We start from the raw sequence: 19,087 nt of genomic DNA, 5'->3' as shown, positions 1-19,087 counted from the left end.
CGTGCGCTCACCAGACAGACAGAGACATAGAGACAGAAAGCGAGAAATCACCCCCCAGGGGGGATGGTCACGCCGCAGTCCCTTCTCCATTCTCCTCTCGGGATCTTGGGCACGCACGCACAAGCGCCCGGCATGAGTTTTAAGCCACCGGGTCCGGGACACGAACCGTGGTCGACTACATGGGAGTCCAGCGACATAGCCATTATGCTAACTGCTGGTTCCCCATATTGAACATCTTAATAGTGATATTTTAGGGGAGGCTGTATGTGTTTGTTGCTTTTTTGATAAAATATTGTCTTTTAATAAAAATGGAGCAACTTAGGATATGTAGAGATAATTGTGAGATAATAGGAAATTGAAGTCTGAAGTTCTTATTGCATCAGTAAAAATAGTTAAAAAAAAAAAAAAAAACTGTCCCTAAACCACTTGTTAAAGTTACTGGGTGTTTAGTGGGAACCCTTAACATCCTGTCTCAGGTGTAGAGAAACACTCCGACGTCTATGGAGAATACAGCTTTCCCTAGCTTAGCTGTCTGTTCTTTCCCTGAGTGAAAACAGGAACTTGTGGTATATTTTCAGTGATACATTTCTGCTTAAAATACTATAAAAGCCTTTCCAGCATGATCAGCCTACCTTGAATCCCGGAATTTGTGACTTAACCATATAAGTGTTTTGTGGGCCAGCAGGTCTGGAGTAGTGGTTAAGGCACTGGATTTCCACATGGCCAACCTTGGTTTGAGTCCTAGACTTGGTAGCTTGAAAATCACGCCAGACATATGTGAGTGTGTGCCCCAAATCCCAGGTGGAAATTGGAGAAGGGATTGTGGCATGACCACCCCCCCCCACCCCACCCCTCCCGTGGGTGATTTCTCTTTATCTCTGGCAAGTACTCATGCCCTTTGGAAAAACAAAGAAAAAAGGGGTGAGGGCAGCAGGTCACCACCTGTGGCAATTGAGGCACTGCACTCCCACATGGTTGTCCGTGGTTTGGGTCCTGGACCTGGTGGCTTGCTTTCTCATTTTCTCTCCTTCTCTGTCTCTTTGTCTCTCTGTGTCTCTTTCTGGTGAATTAAAAATAACAGTGAATGAAATTTAAGAAAAGGTGAAAAAATAAGTGTTCCACCTCACCAAAGTCCATTTTCATTCAGCAAATGTTGACTGAGCGGCATGTAGGGGATGGATAGATGACTGCACACAAAGACAAATAATAAAACATATTTAAGAGTACTGGTGCAGCAGGTAAGTATCAAATATGAGGAAACTACATGGTCTTAGATTATGTGAAGATGACAAGTACATTATCTCTGTTGTACAGATTTTATGGAAAAAACTCTTCTTATGTGCATGGGGGATTGGATTCAAATGGAAAACCAGCAGATGCCGTCTACGGACAGAAAGTAAGCATACCAAGCTTTTTTTTTTTTTTTTTTTTTTTTGCATATAAGCTTTACATAGGCTTTTAAGCAACTACAGAATAACCCATAAAATGGAAGTGCTGATATTTAAATATTCTTGTTCTCTTAGAAGTTTAGGTAGTTTCTGTTTGATAAGGTGTCAACATGCTTATGTGATAGCACATTTATTCGTTCTATATGATGTATTCTGAAGTTTATGTTAGAAGTTAATTTGCATTGGGACCACTAGATGTCATAATTGTTATGTCCCTGGACTCCCATGTAATTGACGGTGTACAAGTCCTGGATCTGGTGACTTAAACTCATGCCAGGAGTGCTCACACGTGTGTATGTATCCAAAACCTCGAATGGAGACTGGAGAAGGGATTGTGGTGTGGCCATCCCCCCGGGGGGTGATTTCTCACTTTCTGTTTCTCTGTTGCTCTCTGTCTTGCAAGCCCATGGACCCTATAGCAAAAACCTCTCCAAAAAAATTATAATTTTAAAGTGTTAACTCTTGTCTTAATTCCTTAGGAAATTCATAGGAAAGTGATGTCACAAAACTTCACCAACTGCCACACCAAGATTCGTCATGTTGATGCCCATGCCACTCTAAATGATGGGGTGGTGGTCCAGGTGAGGGGATTGCTCTCTAACAACAACCAGGCTTTGAGGAGATTCATGCAGACATTTGTCCTTGCTCCTGAGGTATGTGTAGGTACTCTATTATTGGTGCTATAGTAAGGTAATCAAATAAAAAGAAAAAATGGAAGATTACACAGTGTCAATTTGTAGTCTGCATTTAAATTTTAGAACTTATCCCAATAATGACATTTATAGTAATTTTTTTCCTTCTAGACCAAGATTGAATCCTCAGTTACACATTGCATTAGCCGACATATTCCTAGTTTGCTTTAATCCTTAATTTTTATTTTTCATGACATTAACTTTTTTTTTTTTTTTGGAGAGTTTTTTGCTATAGGGTGCATGCGTTCGCCAGACAGAGAGAGACAGAGAGACAGAAAGCGAGAAATTGCCCCCCCCCCCAGGGGGGATGGCCACGCCACAATCCCTTCTCCATTCTCCTCTCGGGATCTTGGGCATATGCCTGGACATGCGCCCGGCGTGAGTTTTAAGCCACCGGGTCCGGGACGCAAACCGAGGTCGACTACATGGGAGTCCAGCGACATAGCCATTAGGCTAACTGCTGGTCCATGACATTAACATTTTTGAAGAGCACAGTCGCTTATTTGTAGAATGTATCAACATAAGTGTGTCTGTCTCAGTGCTTCTGAGGGGCCGATAATACTTAGTTCTGTCAGTGATAACTTGGTTTACTTAGTTAAGGTGATGTCACTAAGTTTTACTGTGTAAAGTGTTTTTCCCTTTCTGATTTGTAAATAAATTTTGGAAGATTATTTGAGACTATGTATATATACCCTGTTCATCAAACTTTCATATACTGGCTTTAGCATTTATTGATGAGTCCTGGTTAGAATTAATTGCATCTTCAGTGGAGGCAAATTGAGATTATCTAATCTCATTATTTTTAAGTTATTTTACTTTGTTATAGGGTGTTTGTTCTCATCAGAGAAAAGAGATAGGGAAAGTGAGAAATCACTGCCCCCTTATGTGTGCCACCCCTCACCCTCCATCTATCCCCCACCCCCCATAGGAAGTATGACCTTGCTGTAGTTCCTCATCCTCTCTTCTCTGGGATTTTAGTCATGCATGTGCACTCACCCAGTATGTTTCCAAGCTGCTGGGCCAGGACCACATAGCCATGTGGAGTCCAAGAGCCTCACCCACCATACCACCTGCTGGTCCTGGAGTATGATTTTTCTGTATTACAGGGTTAATTATCATTTCTTTATACTTTAAAGAAAAATATCTGACTTCTCCTTAATATAATGCATTGTTATGCAAGCTGTCTCATTTAGTATGTACATTACTGAGGTAGTGGTGATACCTTTTTAATGATGAGGAAATAACAAATGACATACTTGGATTTGGACTCAGGCATGTCTTATACCTAGTGTGAACAAGTTTTTGCGGCTACACCACCCTGAGTCCTTTTAATCTTGGATACAGATTTAAGGAAATTTTAAATATGCACTGAAATTAGGAATATAATTGTAATCTTGGGACCAGCAGATGGTGTAATAGTTAGGTTGCTGGACTCCCACACGGCCAACTGCGATTCAAGTCCTGGACCTGGTGGCTTCGTACTTCCACTGGGTACATGTTTGTGCATGCCTAAAATCCTGAGAGGCGAATAGAGGAGAAGGGATTGAGGCATGACCTTCCCCCCAGCGGGTGTTTTCTTGCCTTCTATCTTTCTGTGTCTGTCTGCTGAGTGTACACACCCTATAGCAAAAATCTCTCTTAAAAAAAAAAGAATTTAATTGTCTCTTAATGATATACTTTCTGATATACTTTCTCTCTTAGTGATAGACTGTGGTGTCCAACATACCTAGAGTTTTTAGACCTCCATCAGATGAATGATAAATATTTTGAGCAAATAAAAAACATTTTCTTGTCACTGTTGACATTTTAAAGTTTGAATAAATGAAATCTTTTTGTTGGCATTGCAGGGTTCTGTTGCAAATAAATTTTATGTTCACAATGATATCTTCAGATACCAAGATGAGGTTTTTGGTGGTTTTGTCACTGAGCCTCAGGAGGGTAAGTAGTGGAACACTAAATTACTTATTTAAATTAAAAAATTTTTTTTTCCCCTTCCATCAGGTATGTGTGCTTACTGGAGAGAGACAGGGAAAGTGAGAAATTAGCCCTTGAGGGATGGCCATGCTACAATCCTTTCTCCTCTGGATTTTAGACATGCACACGTTTGTGCCCAGCATGATTTATTTAGTAGTGAGTCTGGGACTCTTAACAATGGTCAGCCATGTGGGTGTCCAGAGCCTTAACCATTATGCCACCTGCTGGCCCCTTGTCTAATTTTTTTTCATGATTTACTTCCCACACTGAATTTTTTGAAGGTTTTCAGCATACTCTGCATTCTTCACTTAGTAATTAAGAATTGTCAGTTCAGATGAGGGCTCTACAGTTTTATCCTAATTGAAGCTAGTGTTAGCTTACTTCATGGTTATTGGTAGAAGACATAAGAATCCTAGGCCAGAAGTGGACAGGAATAATAGCAGTTTTGCCCTGGTTCCATAGGATACCATGAAGAGGCCCTGATGATGCTTACACTACACTAGGTTGAGTTAAGGCCATCGAACCCTGAGTTTAGGGAACCTAAATTGTTTATATTAGTAAATATATGCCTGTCCTTCAGGAAGCACATGGAGTATGATTTTCAATTATAGGATTAATTATCATTACTTTGAAGGAGACATATACCTGACCAAAACTGTTCTTAAAATACAAATGTACTTTAGTCATAGGTAGATGATGTGTAGAAACACTGAGAGTCATGGAGAATTTTCTCCAAACTAATAGTATTTGATTGTTTTCTACGTGGCTGAGTTGGTTCTAAGTCATTTATGTTTAGTGTGTGATAATACACAGCCTTACAGATAAGTAGTTACTGTTGTCCTCATTGTATAGACTAGGACACTGAATGAGGTAATCTATATAATGTTATATGGCTAGTAAAGTGGTAGAGTTTGCATTAGATTGCCGTATATAGGACCTTAGACTTTCATGTGCTTTTTTTTTTTAAAGGAATTATTATTTTTTAAAATTTTATTTATTTTAGTTTGACCAAAGAGAGAAAGAGTGAGAGTTGAGTGAGTGAGAACAAGAGTGAGAAGGCAAGCCACCAGGTCAAGTACTTGGACTGCAGTGGGCCATATGGGAGTCCGGTGCCCTTAACCACCACGGTATCTGTCGGCCCCCAAAATTATTTTTATTTAGTTTTATTTATTTACTTGTTTATTTTAATTTGACCAGAGAGGGACAGATTGAGTGTAAGAGAAGGAGAAAATTAAAAAGCAAGCCACCAGATCCAGGACTCGAACACATCAGTCAACTGTGTGGGAGTCTAGCACCCTTAACCACCATGCCACCTGCTATCTCCGACTTTCCTGGTGTTTTTTGTTTTTGTTTTTGTTTTTTGTTTTTTTTGTTTTTTTGTTTTTTTTTGAGAGATTTTCACTGTAGGGTGCATGTGCTCGCCAGACAGACAGAGAGACATAGAGACAGAAAGCGAGAAATCACCCCCCAGGGGGGATGGTCACGCCGCAATCCCTTCTCCTCCATTCTCCTCTCGGGATCTTGGGCACACACGCACACGCGCCCGGCGTGAGTTTTAAGCCACCGGGTCCGGGACGCGAACTGCGATCGACTACTTGGGAGTCCAGCGACATAGCCATTACGCTAACTGCTGGCTCCCTGGTCTATTTATTTATTTTTTTTGGAGAGATTTTCTCTAGGGTGCGTGCGCTCGCCAGACAGACAGAGAGAGACATTAGAGACAGAAAGCGAGAAATCATTCCCCAGGGGGGATGGTCACGCCGCAATCCCTTCTCCTCCATTCTCCTCTCAGGATCTTGGGCATGCACACACACGTGCCCGGCGTGAGTTTTAAGCCACCGGGTCCGGGACGCGAACTGCGGTTGCCCATGTTGGAGTCCAACAACATAGCCATTACGCTAACTGCTAGTTCCCTTTTTCTTTGAGAGGTTTTGCTATCGGGCGTGTGCACTCGCCAGGGAAACAGCGAAAGCAAGAAATCATCCCCCCAGGGGGCATGGCCATGCCACAATCCCTTCTCCATTCTCTTCTCAGGATCTTTGGCACGCACGCACATGCGCCTGGTGGGAATTTAAGCCACCAGGTCTGGGACCACGGTCGGGTACATGGGAGTTAAATGACATAGCCATTACGCTAACTGCTGGTCCCTTGACTTTGATGTTCTTAACTGAGACATTATGATAAGTTTAAGTCTGTTCTTGAAGTCTATGCCATGATTTTTCCAAGTTGCCTCCTGTTTTATGTGTTTGTTTCTTCATTGTACCTTGATCATAGTAAATATTTTAAAAGTGAATATATTAATGAATTAAGCACAAGTTTATTATTTCCTGACTTAGAATCTGAGGAAGAAGTAGAGGAACCTGAAGAAAGACAACAGACACCTGAGGTGGTACCTGATGATTCTGGAACTTTCTATGATCAGAGTGTCAGGTAAGAAAAATATTTGCATGTCCAAGGCTCCATAAAGAGTTGTATAATAGTCTTTCCTTTAGTTAAAGAGCAATCATATATATTCAGTTATCTTAGAAAATGAGTAATTTCCCAAAAGAAATGTTTTCTTCTTTATTTTTACTTGTTTTTTTTTAAAGAGGTTTTCTTTTTCTTTTTCTTTTTCTTTTTTTTTTTATGTCTTAGAGCACATGTACTTGCTGGAGACAGAGACAGTAAGAGGGAAAGTGAGAAATCACCCCTTGGGGAGGATGGCCATGCCATAATCCCTTCTCCATTCTCTTGGTATGATGTGCCTGACATTAGTTTGAAGCCACTGGGTCTGGGACTCAACCCATAGTCAGACATGTGGGAGTCCAGTGATGTAACTGTGATGTCATCTCCTGGCCCCTTTTTTTTACTTTTTATTGTGTATGTTTTAGGTTTACATAATGTTATGAAACACATAGGCAAACATAGTTACAAATAGATTAGCATATGCGCTACCCGCCCGTGGGGGCATGGTTGCACTGCCATGGTCTTTTCTCCATTTCTCCCTCTTTTGGGTGTGTTTTTCAGGCTGCCAGGTCCAGGCTGTGTGGGATCCGGTTTCCTTGGCCACTAGGGCAGAGACTGGCCTCAAAAGATCAGTTGAAACATGAAGTTGAGGGACCATCAGTTGGCATAATGGCTATGTCGCTGGACTCCCACGTAGTCTACTGCAGTTCGAGTCCTGGACCCAGTGGCTTAAACTCAATCCAGGCATGTGTGCATGCGTGTCCAGGATCCCAAGAGGAGAGTGACTGAGAAGAGATTGTGGCATGGCCATCCCCCCTCGGGGGTGATTTCTTGTTCTTGCTTTCTCTGTTTTTCTGGCACGTGCATGTGCCCTATATAGCAACCCCCCCCCACAAAAAAAAACAAAAAAAAACAAAAAAAAAAAAAACAAACTTCCTGAGAGGAGAATGGAGGGGAAGAGATATTTTGGTGTAGTCATTCCCCCAAGGCAGTGATCTCTCATTTTCTGTCTCTCTGGCAAGCGTGCACATACCCTATAGCAAAAATCTCTCTCTCAAAAATAAAAAGAAAAGTTGATTTTTTTTTTTTGACTTATAAATGTTTTTATCTAATGTCTTTTACCAAACAAAACTTATAATGTACTTATCAGTAACAGATTGTAATATGAAAACTGTTTCATCTCAAATGGTTTTTTATTTAGTATTTTTCTTGGTCATAAGTGGAAAACAAATTTGAATAAGATTTTTTTAAAGGAGTGTGGAGTACATTAAGACATTGCATTAATTGCTTTGAGAGGATAAAACGTACAAGGATGAACTTATTACTTAATTAGAGGTCAGGTATTGATATTGAAACATGAGTTTTTAGTAGTAAGAAGAATTCTGTTACTTTAAACAATTGGTATGTCATTTTTTTCCCTTTAAAAATTTATTTATTTAATTTGACCAAAGAAAGAGCAAGAAAGCAAGCTGCCTGGTCTGAGACTTGAACCATATTCAACCATGTGGGAATCCAGAGTTCCAACCACCATACTAGCTACCTGCTCCAGTGTGTTACTGTTGCTTAGGGTTTTTTTTCCCCACCATGCATTTGGAAGAGAAATATGTTTGATATAGGAGTAGAAGTACATAGTTATTACCACATGACACCACAAATGTTAATATTCAGTGCCTAAAGGATATTTTCAAGGTGTAGTAAGATGTAGTGATTGACTGACTAGCCATGTTACAGGCTTGGGTCAGTAGTTTAAAATAATCATGGTTCCAATCACAAATCCACTTAATTAGAATTTAATGAGGAAAAGCAACTAGTTTTAACAGCATTCCTGGTGATTTAAGCAAAGTTTAAAAATTATTATTCTGAGTCACATCTGAGGTATTTCGTCTTTAAAATTCTCATGTTTTTATTAGAGATTTTTGTGTGCGCATGTGTAGTACAAGCCACATGGGAGGTTTAACAATTTAATCATTTTAAATATACAGTACAGTTGCATTAACTATATATATGAGTGTTACTTTCTTTTTTAATTGTCAGAGGTCACATGCACTTGCCAAGGAGAAACAGGGAGAGGAGAAAGCACCTCCTTATGTGGCATGGTCACACTGCAGTCTTTTTTCCATTTCTTTGTCCTGTTAGGATTTTAGTCATGCACCTGGTGTTTTTCTAACCAACATGGTTGGGGCTTGAACACGGATTGACCCTGTCATATCCAGCTTCCTTCCACTAGGCTGTGGAGCCAGCCTTATGATCTCTACAACTTCTCATTTTGTAAGACCAGCTATGCATGTCAAATAGCCTCTCCCCCTCCCCATTCTCTTATAGTTTTTGAGATGTATTCTGAGTACATTGTAATAGTTTTGGGATTCCAGCAGAATGAGAAAAATGGTTCCATTTATTCTAGTTTATTTTAATTCATTTGCTTATCAGAATTTACCTAATAAACCAATTCTAGTTAAGGTTTACTCATTCAATACCTTTTTTCAGGTTGCCTTTATACTGAGATGTATAATTCTTAGCTCTTTTTTGGAGAGAGGGAACTATGTTTGCAGGGTTTCAAGTAGTAAATTAATTTATGATTAGAAATTTGTCGTCAGTGGAAACTGATATTTCTCAAATTTTTCTGTGAAAGCAATGACTTGGAAGAACATTTAGAGGAGCCTGTTGCTGAACCAGAGCCTGATCCTGAACCAGAACCAGAACAAGAACCTGTATCTGAAATCCAAGAGGAAAAGTCTGAGCCAGTGTTAGAAGAAACTGCCCCTGAGGATACTCAGAAGAGTTCTTCTCCAGCACCTACAGACATAGCTCAGACAGTACAGGAAGACTTGAGGGTATCAAACGTCTTCATGTTGGCTATATTTCTAGTTTATTTTAAAAAAAGCTCTCGTCATTTTGTTGACTCTTGTAGCTATGTGGATACTTTAGAAAGTTCATGGAAACATGTAATTGAAGGGGCCAGCAGGTGATGTGGTGGTTAAAGGCACTGGATTTCCACATGGGTGATTGGTTTGAGTCCCAGACCTGGTGACTTGCTTTCTCTCTTTTCCTTTCTCTTTTTCTGTCATTGTCTGGTCAAATTAAAAATAAATAAATAACATAGAGTTTTCATAACATACATTTTCTGTGAACTTGAAGATCCTTTGTTCCTTTTTGTATTGTTAAGAGAAATTTTTTAATATACTGAGCCTTGTCTCCGATAAGAAATAAGAAGCATATTGCTTTAAAATAGTGAAAGTAACTCTCCAGAACTTGGTTAATGCATATGTAAGTGGGTTGAGTTCTAGAGTAGGAGTTGTTGGCAACAGTTCAATGCACATTTGAAAAGTAATGATAAACTTTTGAGGTGGTGGCTATGTTTATTGCTCTGATTCATATTTTGAAAAACTACACTGTCTCTCATAAATACGTATAATTATTATATGTGAATTACCAGATATGTGATTAAAATAATATAGGGAGATAGATAGTTAATACAAATATTGAGCCTATTGGAGACTTGAAAAAAAATTAATGGAAAATAACAAAGAATTTATGCATGGATTTAAATTTTTTTTTTTACATCAGTGTAAACTTGTATCAGTACTTGTTGTTGTTGTTTCAGGTAGAGGATGTGTGCATTCACCAAAGAAGAGAAAGTACCCTCTGTGGGGAGTAGTCATGCTGCAATCCCATCTTCATTTCTTTTCTCCTTTGTAGTTTTGAGCATGCATGCACATACACCCAGTGTGTTTCTCAAGCCACTGAGTCTGTGCAGTCAGTAATGTGAGACCTGGCTCTCTTAATCTTCAGGCCAAGGAGCTTGCCATAAACTTGTACTTTAATTCCATTTTTCCATAAACTTTTTGAAGTCCCCTCATATTAGGGACTATAAGTGAGATAGGTTTAGAAATAAAGATTATTCCTTTCTTTTCTTTAACCACTAGATATAAGACATGTGTGCATGCTTGAGAGAGAGAGAGAGAGAAAGCACCCCTCCCAGCCTAGGAGGATGACTATTGCCCCAATTCCCTCTCCATTCCTCTACTCTTCTCTTAGGATACTGGGCATGCATGCCCATGTGCCCAGTGTGTCCTGCAAAACTGCCAGGTCGGGGACTCAAACTGCAATGTTGACCATGTGTGATTCAGCTGCCTTCACCACAGTCTTCACTGGCCTCAGAATATTTCCTTTCTGATAGAGTCAGTGGTCATGAAATTTAAATAATGTAAAACAGAGTAATAGAAATAGATTATTTCCTAGTTATAGTTATAGAATTTATATTTATAACATTAAATAAAATTAACTTGACTAACCTTGAAATGTAATAAAAGTAATTTCCTACTTCCCACCAAGGTAATTGAATACTCAGAGGCCACAGAAACTAGGTGACATTTTATCAGTAATAATTTCTCATCTATTTAGTATTTTATCTTTCCAATAGTAAATTATTACATATTTATTATAACAAGCATATAGCATATGTTTTTATTAAAAAGTAACATGGTATAATAGAATTTTTCCCATCTTTTTTTTTTTTTTTTTTTTTTGGCTAGTAGGCACATGTGCTTGACAGAGGGAGTGGAGGAAGCATTCCCCTCTTCCCCATGGGGAATGGTCACAGCACAATTCCTTTTTCATATCTCCCTCATTTTGAGTTTTGGGCCAGCAGGCACATACGCTATGCATACTTAAGCATACGCGTCTGGGACTCATACTGCACAGTCAGACATGTGGGATCTGACCACTTTAACCACCACTGATCTTTCATGGTCTTTCTTGCCTTTTTCTAGGAAATCTACTTGAGAGTAATTTTATAGTAGAAGAAACAAACTGCTGAAATCCAACTAATTTTCTAATTAGACTACCTGATTTCAACAGTTTCTTTTTATACTTGTTTGAGTTCCATTAGGTAATGTATTAATCCACAGAAAGAAATTGTCTGTTTTGGGAAGGCAGTTTATTTAATGCTGTATTTATAGAGTTAAGGCTTTAATGTCATTGGTTTATTCAACAACCAAAATTATCTTTTAGTACAACAAAAACTTATATTAAAGTTCTTTATTTATTTTTAATTTGATGGGGAGGGAGGGAGGGGGAGAGAGAGAGAGAGAGAGAGAAAGCAAGCTGCCAGGTCTGGGACTTAAACCACAATTGGCCATTTGGCCATGTGGGAGTCCAGTGTCCTCTTCTACCACTCCACCTGCCGGCCCCTCAACAATCAATTTTAAGTGTTTGCTGTGTGCTATACAATTTTTTAAAAGTGATTTTCATAAAAGCCGATTGGATTCTTGCTATCTAGTAGGTTGCCTGGGTCAAGAACAGTATTCAAGATGGTTCTGAAGCTCCTGTAACTGGGTTGGTCTTTGTACCATAGATTGAGCAAATCAGGAGGAAGAGCTGAGCTGTTTTGGAAGAGAGTATTTTCTTTGATTTACATACTTGAATTTTCTTTCATCCTAAGCCTCTCATGTTTGATAACTTGGTCATCAGTCTCAATTTTAATACTGAATTTGTGGGTAGGTGAAAGTAAGGAATCCCAAGATATTTTGAAACTCTATCGACCTATAATAATGTATGTATTGGGGGACCAGCTTATGGTATAATGGTTACATCGCCAGACTCCCATGTGGTTGACTGTAGTTTGAGTCCCAGACCCAGTGGGTTAAACCTCATGCTGGGCACGTGTGTGAACATGCAAAAAATCCACAGAGGAAAATGGAGAAGGGATTGCTGTGTGGCCATCCCCCCAGGGGGTGATTTCTTGCTTTCTGTCTCTGTCTCTGGGGATTGCATGCGTCCCATAGCAACAATTTCTCAAAATAATTTATATATTATGTATATACAATTGAGGGCTAGTTCTCGTGTTGTTTTGATATATGGTGTGACGTAATGTTGATTGTGTTCCTTTAGACGTTTTCTTGGGCATCTGTAACCAGTAAAAACCTTCCACCCAGTGGAGCTGTTCCAGTTACTGGGATACCACCTCATGTTGTTAAAGTACCGGCTTCACAGGTAAGGTTTCTAATGAAACTTGGACAGTGGGAAGCATCTATTTGCATTTTGGTAATGTGAGAAGACTATTGGGAATCATGGGAAAGTCGATGCATTTTTGTATAGGAAAATACGTCATTACTTTTCCAACAACCCAATAGTATATAAGTCAGAAGAGACTGGTATAAAGTAGTTTTTAAGGTCTTTTTTTTTGTTGTTCTTTTTTGAGAGAATTGTCATTTTCTAGTTTAAACCTTACTGTTAGCTGAGAAATTTCATAAGACAAAAGTTAAGCCTGGGACTAGCTGGTGATGAGGGGTAAGGTCGCCACATGGCTGGCTGCATATTGTAAGTCCTGGACGTGGTGATTTGAAAAACATGCCAGGTGTGTGTACACTTACGTGCCTTAAATCTTAAGAGGGTAAGGGAGGAGAGGAGATTTTGGCATGGTCATTACCCATGAGGAGTTCTCTTTCTCTCGTGAGCGTGGGTACCCTATAGCAAAAATTTAAAAAAAAAAAAAAAAAGATTTTTTTTAAGTTAACTTTTCTGTAAAAACAAACTTTTCAGCCCCGTCCAGAATCGAAGCCTGAATCTCAGATTCCACCACAGAGGCCTCAAAGGGATCAAAGAGTGCGAGAACAACGAATAAATATTCCTCCACAGAGGGGACCCAGACCAAGTAAGAGCATAGAGGGGGTGATTTTTATAGTTGGGGGAATTTGAGATACCTTATTTTGAGGGGCAAGTGACATTTGCACATTTTCAGGAAAAAAATATGTGGGGTTGATTTAAGGGAAACTTAGTGAGTATGAATTCAATGAAAGGTGTCTTTTTCATTCATTACTGTTTTTAATCTCTTCTCAAGTCCGTGAGACTGGCGAGCAAGGTGATGTTGAACCCCGAAGGATTGTGAGACATCCTGATAGTCACCAGCTCTTCATTGGCAACCTGCCTCATGAGGTGGACAAGTCAGAGCTTAAAGATTTCTTTCAAAGTACGTTACTGAATTTTGAACACTAAAGTTATGTTGTGTACTACTGTGTAATAGAAATGTATGTTAAGTTCTATATATGTAAAGTTTCCTAGTAGGTATGTAAAATAAGGAAAAGAAACTGGAGTTTCATTTTAATAATTTTGTTTAACCCAGCCTATCTAAACATTTTAACATGTACAAATATTGTAAGATATACTTATTTTTTTAATACCAAGTTTTGGAACTCCAGTGTGTCTTTTACACTGTGACACATCTTGGATTAGCTACATTTCTAGTGCTCAGTACCACATGTGTTTAGTGGCTACCATATTGGGCAGTGCGTGTATAATGTATGAAGGAAACGTTCTGATAAATTATCTGAGATTCTGTTTCACTTACAGATTATGGGAATGTGGTGGAGCTGCGCATTAACAGTGGTGGGAAATTACCCAATTTTGGATTCGTTGTGTTTGATGATTCTGAGCCTGTTCAGAAGGTCCTTAGCAACAGGGTAAGCAATGTTTTCTCTTGATTTTTTTCCCTCTATTTTTGTAAGTATTTATCTTGGTTCTCTAGAATTTATTCATCATTACACCTATGTCTTTTTATATAAAGTGCAATTTATTCCAACATGTTTGAGGATTTAGTCCCATGATATTCAATCATTCTTATTAACACTTGCCACAAAATTTAGAAAACAAAATTTCTAAATAACTTAATATTTTTGAATAATCGAATGATGAGAATAAAATAACTAGTTTCATTATGTTGAAATTTTTACAGATTGATTTCCTTGGTGATAGTATGTGATTCAGAGGAGATTAAAATATAATTTTTTTAAAGAGAGTTTTTTTTGGGATCAGCAGATAAGATACATAATGGTTATGTCACTGGGCTCCCACTTAGTTGACTGCGGTTTGAGTCCCAGACCTGGCGGCTTAAAACTCACACCAGACACATGCGTGCATGACCAAAATTCTGAAAAGAGAATGTGGAGGAGAAGGGATTTCGGCATGGCCACCCCCCTAGGGGGGTGATTTCTTGTGCTCTCTCTCTCTGTCTTTGTCTCTCTGGCAAGCGCATGTGCCCTATAGCAAATTTTTTTGTTTGTTTTTTTAAGAGATTTTTGAAATCTCTTGCCAGAGAGGCAGAAAGCAAGAAATCAGTCCCCGAGGGAATAGCCACACCACAATCCCATCTCCATTCTCCTTTCAGATTCTTGGCATGCATACACATGCACCAGCGTGAGTTTCAGGATTCGAACCCCAGTTGACTACATGGGAGTTCAGCAACATAACCATTATGCCATCTGCTGGTTACAAAAATATACAATGTTATTTTTAACTAAGATAAGTGGTAGTTTGTCCAGGTTAGTTTTAGTATACAGTTTTATACTGAATACCTCTCTTACTCTCTTATAATAACTCAAGATTCCTTCTGTAATTACCTTTTTTTAAAAACATTATTCATTTATTTATTTTGATTTGACCAGAGAGAGAGAGAGAGAGGCAGAGAGCAAACCACTAGGTCCAGGACTCGAACTGTGCCTAGCCATATGGGAGTGTCCAGCGCCTTAACCATCACGCCACTCGCTGGTCCCCCATAAATTACCTTTTTAAGAAAACTTAGTACCAACTTCTTTCCTCATCTTTCATGTTTTAACATGGTTATAGTCTAGTTTATAGTTTTTGTTTGTGTATTGTCTTTGCCATTTCCAGTTGTGTCTGGAACATTGCTCCTAGAGCAGTGCTTTAGATTAATGTGTCAAGTGATTTATATACAGTGTATATGTACTTGATTTATTCACTTTTGTTTATGCATACATAACCATTTAAAATCAGATTTTAAAGTAGTAATTTGCACGAGACCACAGAAGGCAAATTAAAAAAAAAATCTATATGCAGATTTCATCATGTGTCCTTTGAGAATTCTGTTTTGTACAAGGCATCTGCAAATGTAGCCTGCCATTTCTTTCACTATACTTATCGGTAGAAGCCTACTGTACTCCCTTCAGTAACTTTTTGTGAGTACAGAATACCTTGTATAAGACTGATTATCATGGTGTATGACACACAATAGTGTATTGTAGCATAGAGGTTCAAAGTTCATATTCTTCTTACTTATTTTATTTATTCATTTATTTTATTTTAATTTGACCAGAGAGAGAGGCAGAGAGAGAGAGAAAGAGGGAAAGTGAGAAAGCAAGCCATCAGGTCCAGGACTCAAATCATGGTCGACTATGTTGGAATGTCCAGCACCTTAACTATCACACCACCTGCTGGTCCCCTAAGCTTATATTTGCCTGTCCTTGGTTTATATTCCTCTAGGGTGGCTACTCAGGGGACAGATTTCTTAACCTTTCTCATCCTTAGTTCACTAGTCTCTAAAAAAGGTGTCATAATAACCCTTAGAGGGTTGTCATCAGAGTTGATTAAAGGAACTAATAAGTGAGAATGAAACACTTCTGTGACACATGGTAAGTTCTGCTAGTTATTTGAAAAGTAATTAGGACATCATGTTGCCAGTGAAGAGTGCAAATTGACATCATTTTGGAATATATTCCCTCCCATTCTTTTTTTGGAAAGAAGTTTCTGTCTTAAGATGTATGTGCTCACTTGGGGAAAAGTGAAAGACAGAGATAGTGAGAAATCACCTCCTAGGGTGATGGCCATGCCACAGTCCCTTTTCCATTCTCCTTCTGGGATCTTGGGCATGCAAGCACACACAACTGGTGTGATTTTCAAGCCACTGGGCCTGAGACTTGAACCACAATCAGCCATCTGAAAGTCCAGCGATGTAACCACTACACCATCTGCTGGCCCCAGTATTTTTCAAAATTCTTCAGTTTTTCTTGTTACATTTAGGTCCGTCTTCTTTGACATGTGTATGTACTTTGTGTAAATATGAGCACCACCGTCTTTCTACTTTACAGGATTATGAGGTTTAATCCTCCACATCTGTGGTGAAGGTACCAATTCTTGTTTATATTATTCTATTCATATAATTCTCTGAGAAAAATGAGATTTGTTTTAATAAGTACAATGACAACTACTTGTGCTTCTGTGCTATTTAAATTGGCTTTTGTAAACTAGCCTATTACTTAACCACTTTTCCATGTATTAGTGGGAAAATACGTGTCTGAGTTTGAAATAAAACTCGCCTCTGAGAATTTAACTGACTATAAGCTGCTAAGTCTTTTTTATAGCTTTGTTTTTTCTTTGGTAGTCATAAACACACTGAGTAAGTCTAGTAACCTTGATTCTTACAGCCCATCATGTTCAGAGGTGAGGTCCGTCTGAATGTCGAAGAGAAGAAGACTCGAGCTGCCAGGGAAGGGGACCGCCGAGATAACCGCCTGCGGGGACCTGGAGGCCCTCGAGGTGGGCTTGGTGGTGGAATGAGAGGCCCTCCCCGTGGAGGCATGGTGCAGAAACCAGGATTTGGAGTGGGAAGGGGGATTGCTCCAAGGCAGTGATTGTTCTTCATTGATCTTCATGCAGCAGTACAAATCCTAGTTCCTGCAGAATGGTGAATTTCTTCAACCAGCCTTTGGTATCTTGGAGTATTACTCTAGTCTGTTATAAACTGCTTAAGTTTGTACAATTTTACTTCTTGTGTTACTGGTGTGTGCTCATCTTTTCCCTTTCCTCTGCTGACTTTTTAGTCCTTCACTTCCAATTTTGTGGAATGATATTTTAGGAGTAATGGATTTTTAAAGAAGAAAGAAAAAAAAAAAAGACAATTTCCTTGCTTTGCATATAGAGACTGGATTTTTTTAACAGCCATTTCCCCAAAGGAATGTGTCGCTTATTACTGACATTTGGTATCTTTCATTCATTGGAATATTTCTTATTTTCTACGTGTTTCTAAAAGCCTGTTAGAAATACAGGATTTGATAGAACATTTTGAAGGCAGAAAATACCCAAATTGTTACTTTGAGAGTCATGACTTCCTTCTGGTGTGGAGAAATTGCCATTGGAAAATTTGACAAGTTTGATTCTTGCTGGAATTGTTAAAAACTGAATAAAAGGTGTTAATAGACTTCTTCTTTTGATATGATCACAAAACAATTCTAAAGCCTACTGTTTTTACCATTGACATTTAAATTGTGAGGTAGGTTTTAAATGTCTGGAATGCAACTGATACATGCTTTTCTTGAACTGTTAGATTTTTTGAAGTAGTTTTTTCATGTTTAATTTGTATTTGTAAGAAAACAAAAAACAAACAAAAAAAAATCCCCCCAATCTGAATTACAAAAAAACAGAGGAGAACTGTTGTGCCTTCTATTTATCTTTGATTTCAGTTTTGGCAGTTGTTAAAAGTAAAATAAAAAAAAAATAGATTTGTTTTATCAGGTTCAGAGTATGTGGGAAATTGCAGAATTCCTTTTTTCATCACCTTGTATATCTTCTGTTAACATTTGTTATGCCTTATTCTAAAATTGAGTCTCAAAACTGGAATGCCTTTGAGGACAGATGCTTCTATAGAAGTCCTTTGACCTAAATAGTTCAGCATTTGTATTAAGTTTTATTTTTGGTATATAATCAGATTCCTAATCATAGCCCATAAGAAGGAATGTGACTTTAATATTGGATTTTGCTGATGTGCTTGAGTGTCTGCAGCTTTTTTCTTTAAATCATAGCCACATGGTAAATTTTCTATTTTGTTATGGTTTTCTTTTATTGATGGGCATGCAGTGGGTGTTTCTTGGAAATGGCCAATTTTTATTAAAATATTTCTGGAAGAAAACTTAATCTGGCAATATAGACTAATACTCGTTTTGCCTAGTATGTTCTTTGTTGAGTGCTGTGTGTGAGGTGGGTGAAGGTTTTAGTTACATGTGTATAAAAGCAAGTCTTTGTGATAACTTGCCATTACTAATTGAAAGACAACCAAGTTGTCAAGACTAACTTATTTATTTACAGTGTTCATCTTTGGGAGTGTTGTTTAAGGATAGTATATGAATAGGATTAAGAATGTTTCATTTTGCTATGAAGGGACTAGTTATACTAAAATTTCAATGTTACTAGTTTGATACCAGTACTACAAGTATTTGAAAATTGGAAGCATCTCCTTCACATAAGTAACTGAGACACATGGCTGTTCTTTGGGTTAGTTTGAGTAGCTATTTGGTAACCACTTCATTTGGTCCAGGCAATTTGGAAGAACTTCAGTTTGTACTTTTGTAGCTTATATTAAGCTTGTGGTAGAAAGGGAAAAAAGAGTTAGTTACTTTTGGGGGGAGGGGGGACTCTTATGTAACCTAATGGTCATAAATAAATTATGGATACCCTAGAAATATTTTTCAAAAGTGAATAATAAAACATACATTTAAAAATAGGAATTCTTCTACCCAGAGGTTTATGGAAACTGACTAGATGTGGTGATTCTCAATTTGACATTGTCATCACAAGCTCTGCACAAATGAAGCAACCCCATGGCCTGCCAGTGATGGGTGTGGTAGTTAAGGCAGTTGCATCTTTCACAGCAGGCTGTGGTTTGAGTCTCAGTCTGGGCAGCACCAGCACACATGTCCTGAGAGGAGCATGGAGGCCCCCCAAATCCCAAGAGAATGGAGGAGT

The 19,087-nt window shown here is 38.6% G+C and overlaps 1 protein-coding gene across 2 annotated transcripts in view; it reads left to right on the top strand.

Annotated features, from left to right (window-relative positions):
- The window catches only part of G3BP1 (G3BP stress granule assembly factor 1), a 40,871-nt gene extending 22,612 nt beyond the window's left edge, over window positions 1-18,259 (top strand). For both annotated transcript variants that reach the window (XM_006150823.3, XM_006150822.3), the window contains 10 exons: window positions 1,315-1,396; window positions 1,928-2,101; window positions 3,988-4,078; window positions 6,451-6,544; window positions 9,189-9,390; window positions 12,449-12,550; window positions 13,100-13,211; window positions 13,398-13,526; window positions 13,907-14,016; window positions 16,774-18,259. In XM_006150823.3, coding sequence (XP_006150885.1) covers window positions 1,315-1,396; window positions 1,928-2,101; window positions 3,988-4,078; window positions 6,451-6,544; window positions 9,189-9,390; window positions 12,449-12,550; window positions 13,100-13,211; window positions 13,398-13,526; window positions 13,907-14,016; window positions 16,774-16,980 — 1,303 coding nt within the window. In that variant the 3' untranslated portion in view covers window positions 16,981-18,259. The remainder of the gene's footprint in view (window positions 1-1,314; window positions 1,397-1,927; window positions 2,102-3,987; window positions 4,079-6,450; window positions 6,545-9,188; window positions 9,391-12,448; window positions 12,551-13,099; window positions 13,212-13,397; window positions 13,527-13,906; window positions 14,017-16,773) is intronic.
- Window positions 18,260-19,087: the final 828 nt, after the last annotated feature.

This window comes from Tupaia chinensis, unplaced genomic scaffold (assembly GCF_000334495.1).
Source record: "Tupaia chinensis unplaced genomic scaffold, TupChi_1.0 Scaffold000301_1, whole genome shotgun sequence".
In the NCBI taxonomy this organism is placed as follows: domain Eukaryota; kingdom Metazoa; phylum Chordata; class Mammalia; order Scandentia; family Tupaiidae; genus Tupaia; species Tupaia belangeri.
The sequence above is the reverse complement of the archived record's forward strand: the minus strand, read 5'-3'. Positions and strand labels throughout refer to the sequence as shown.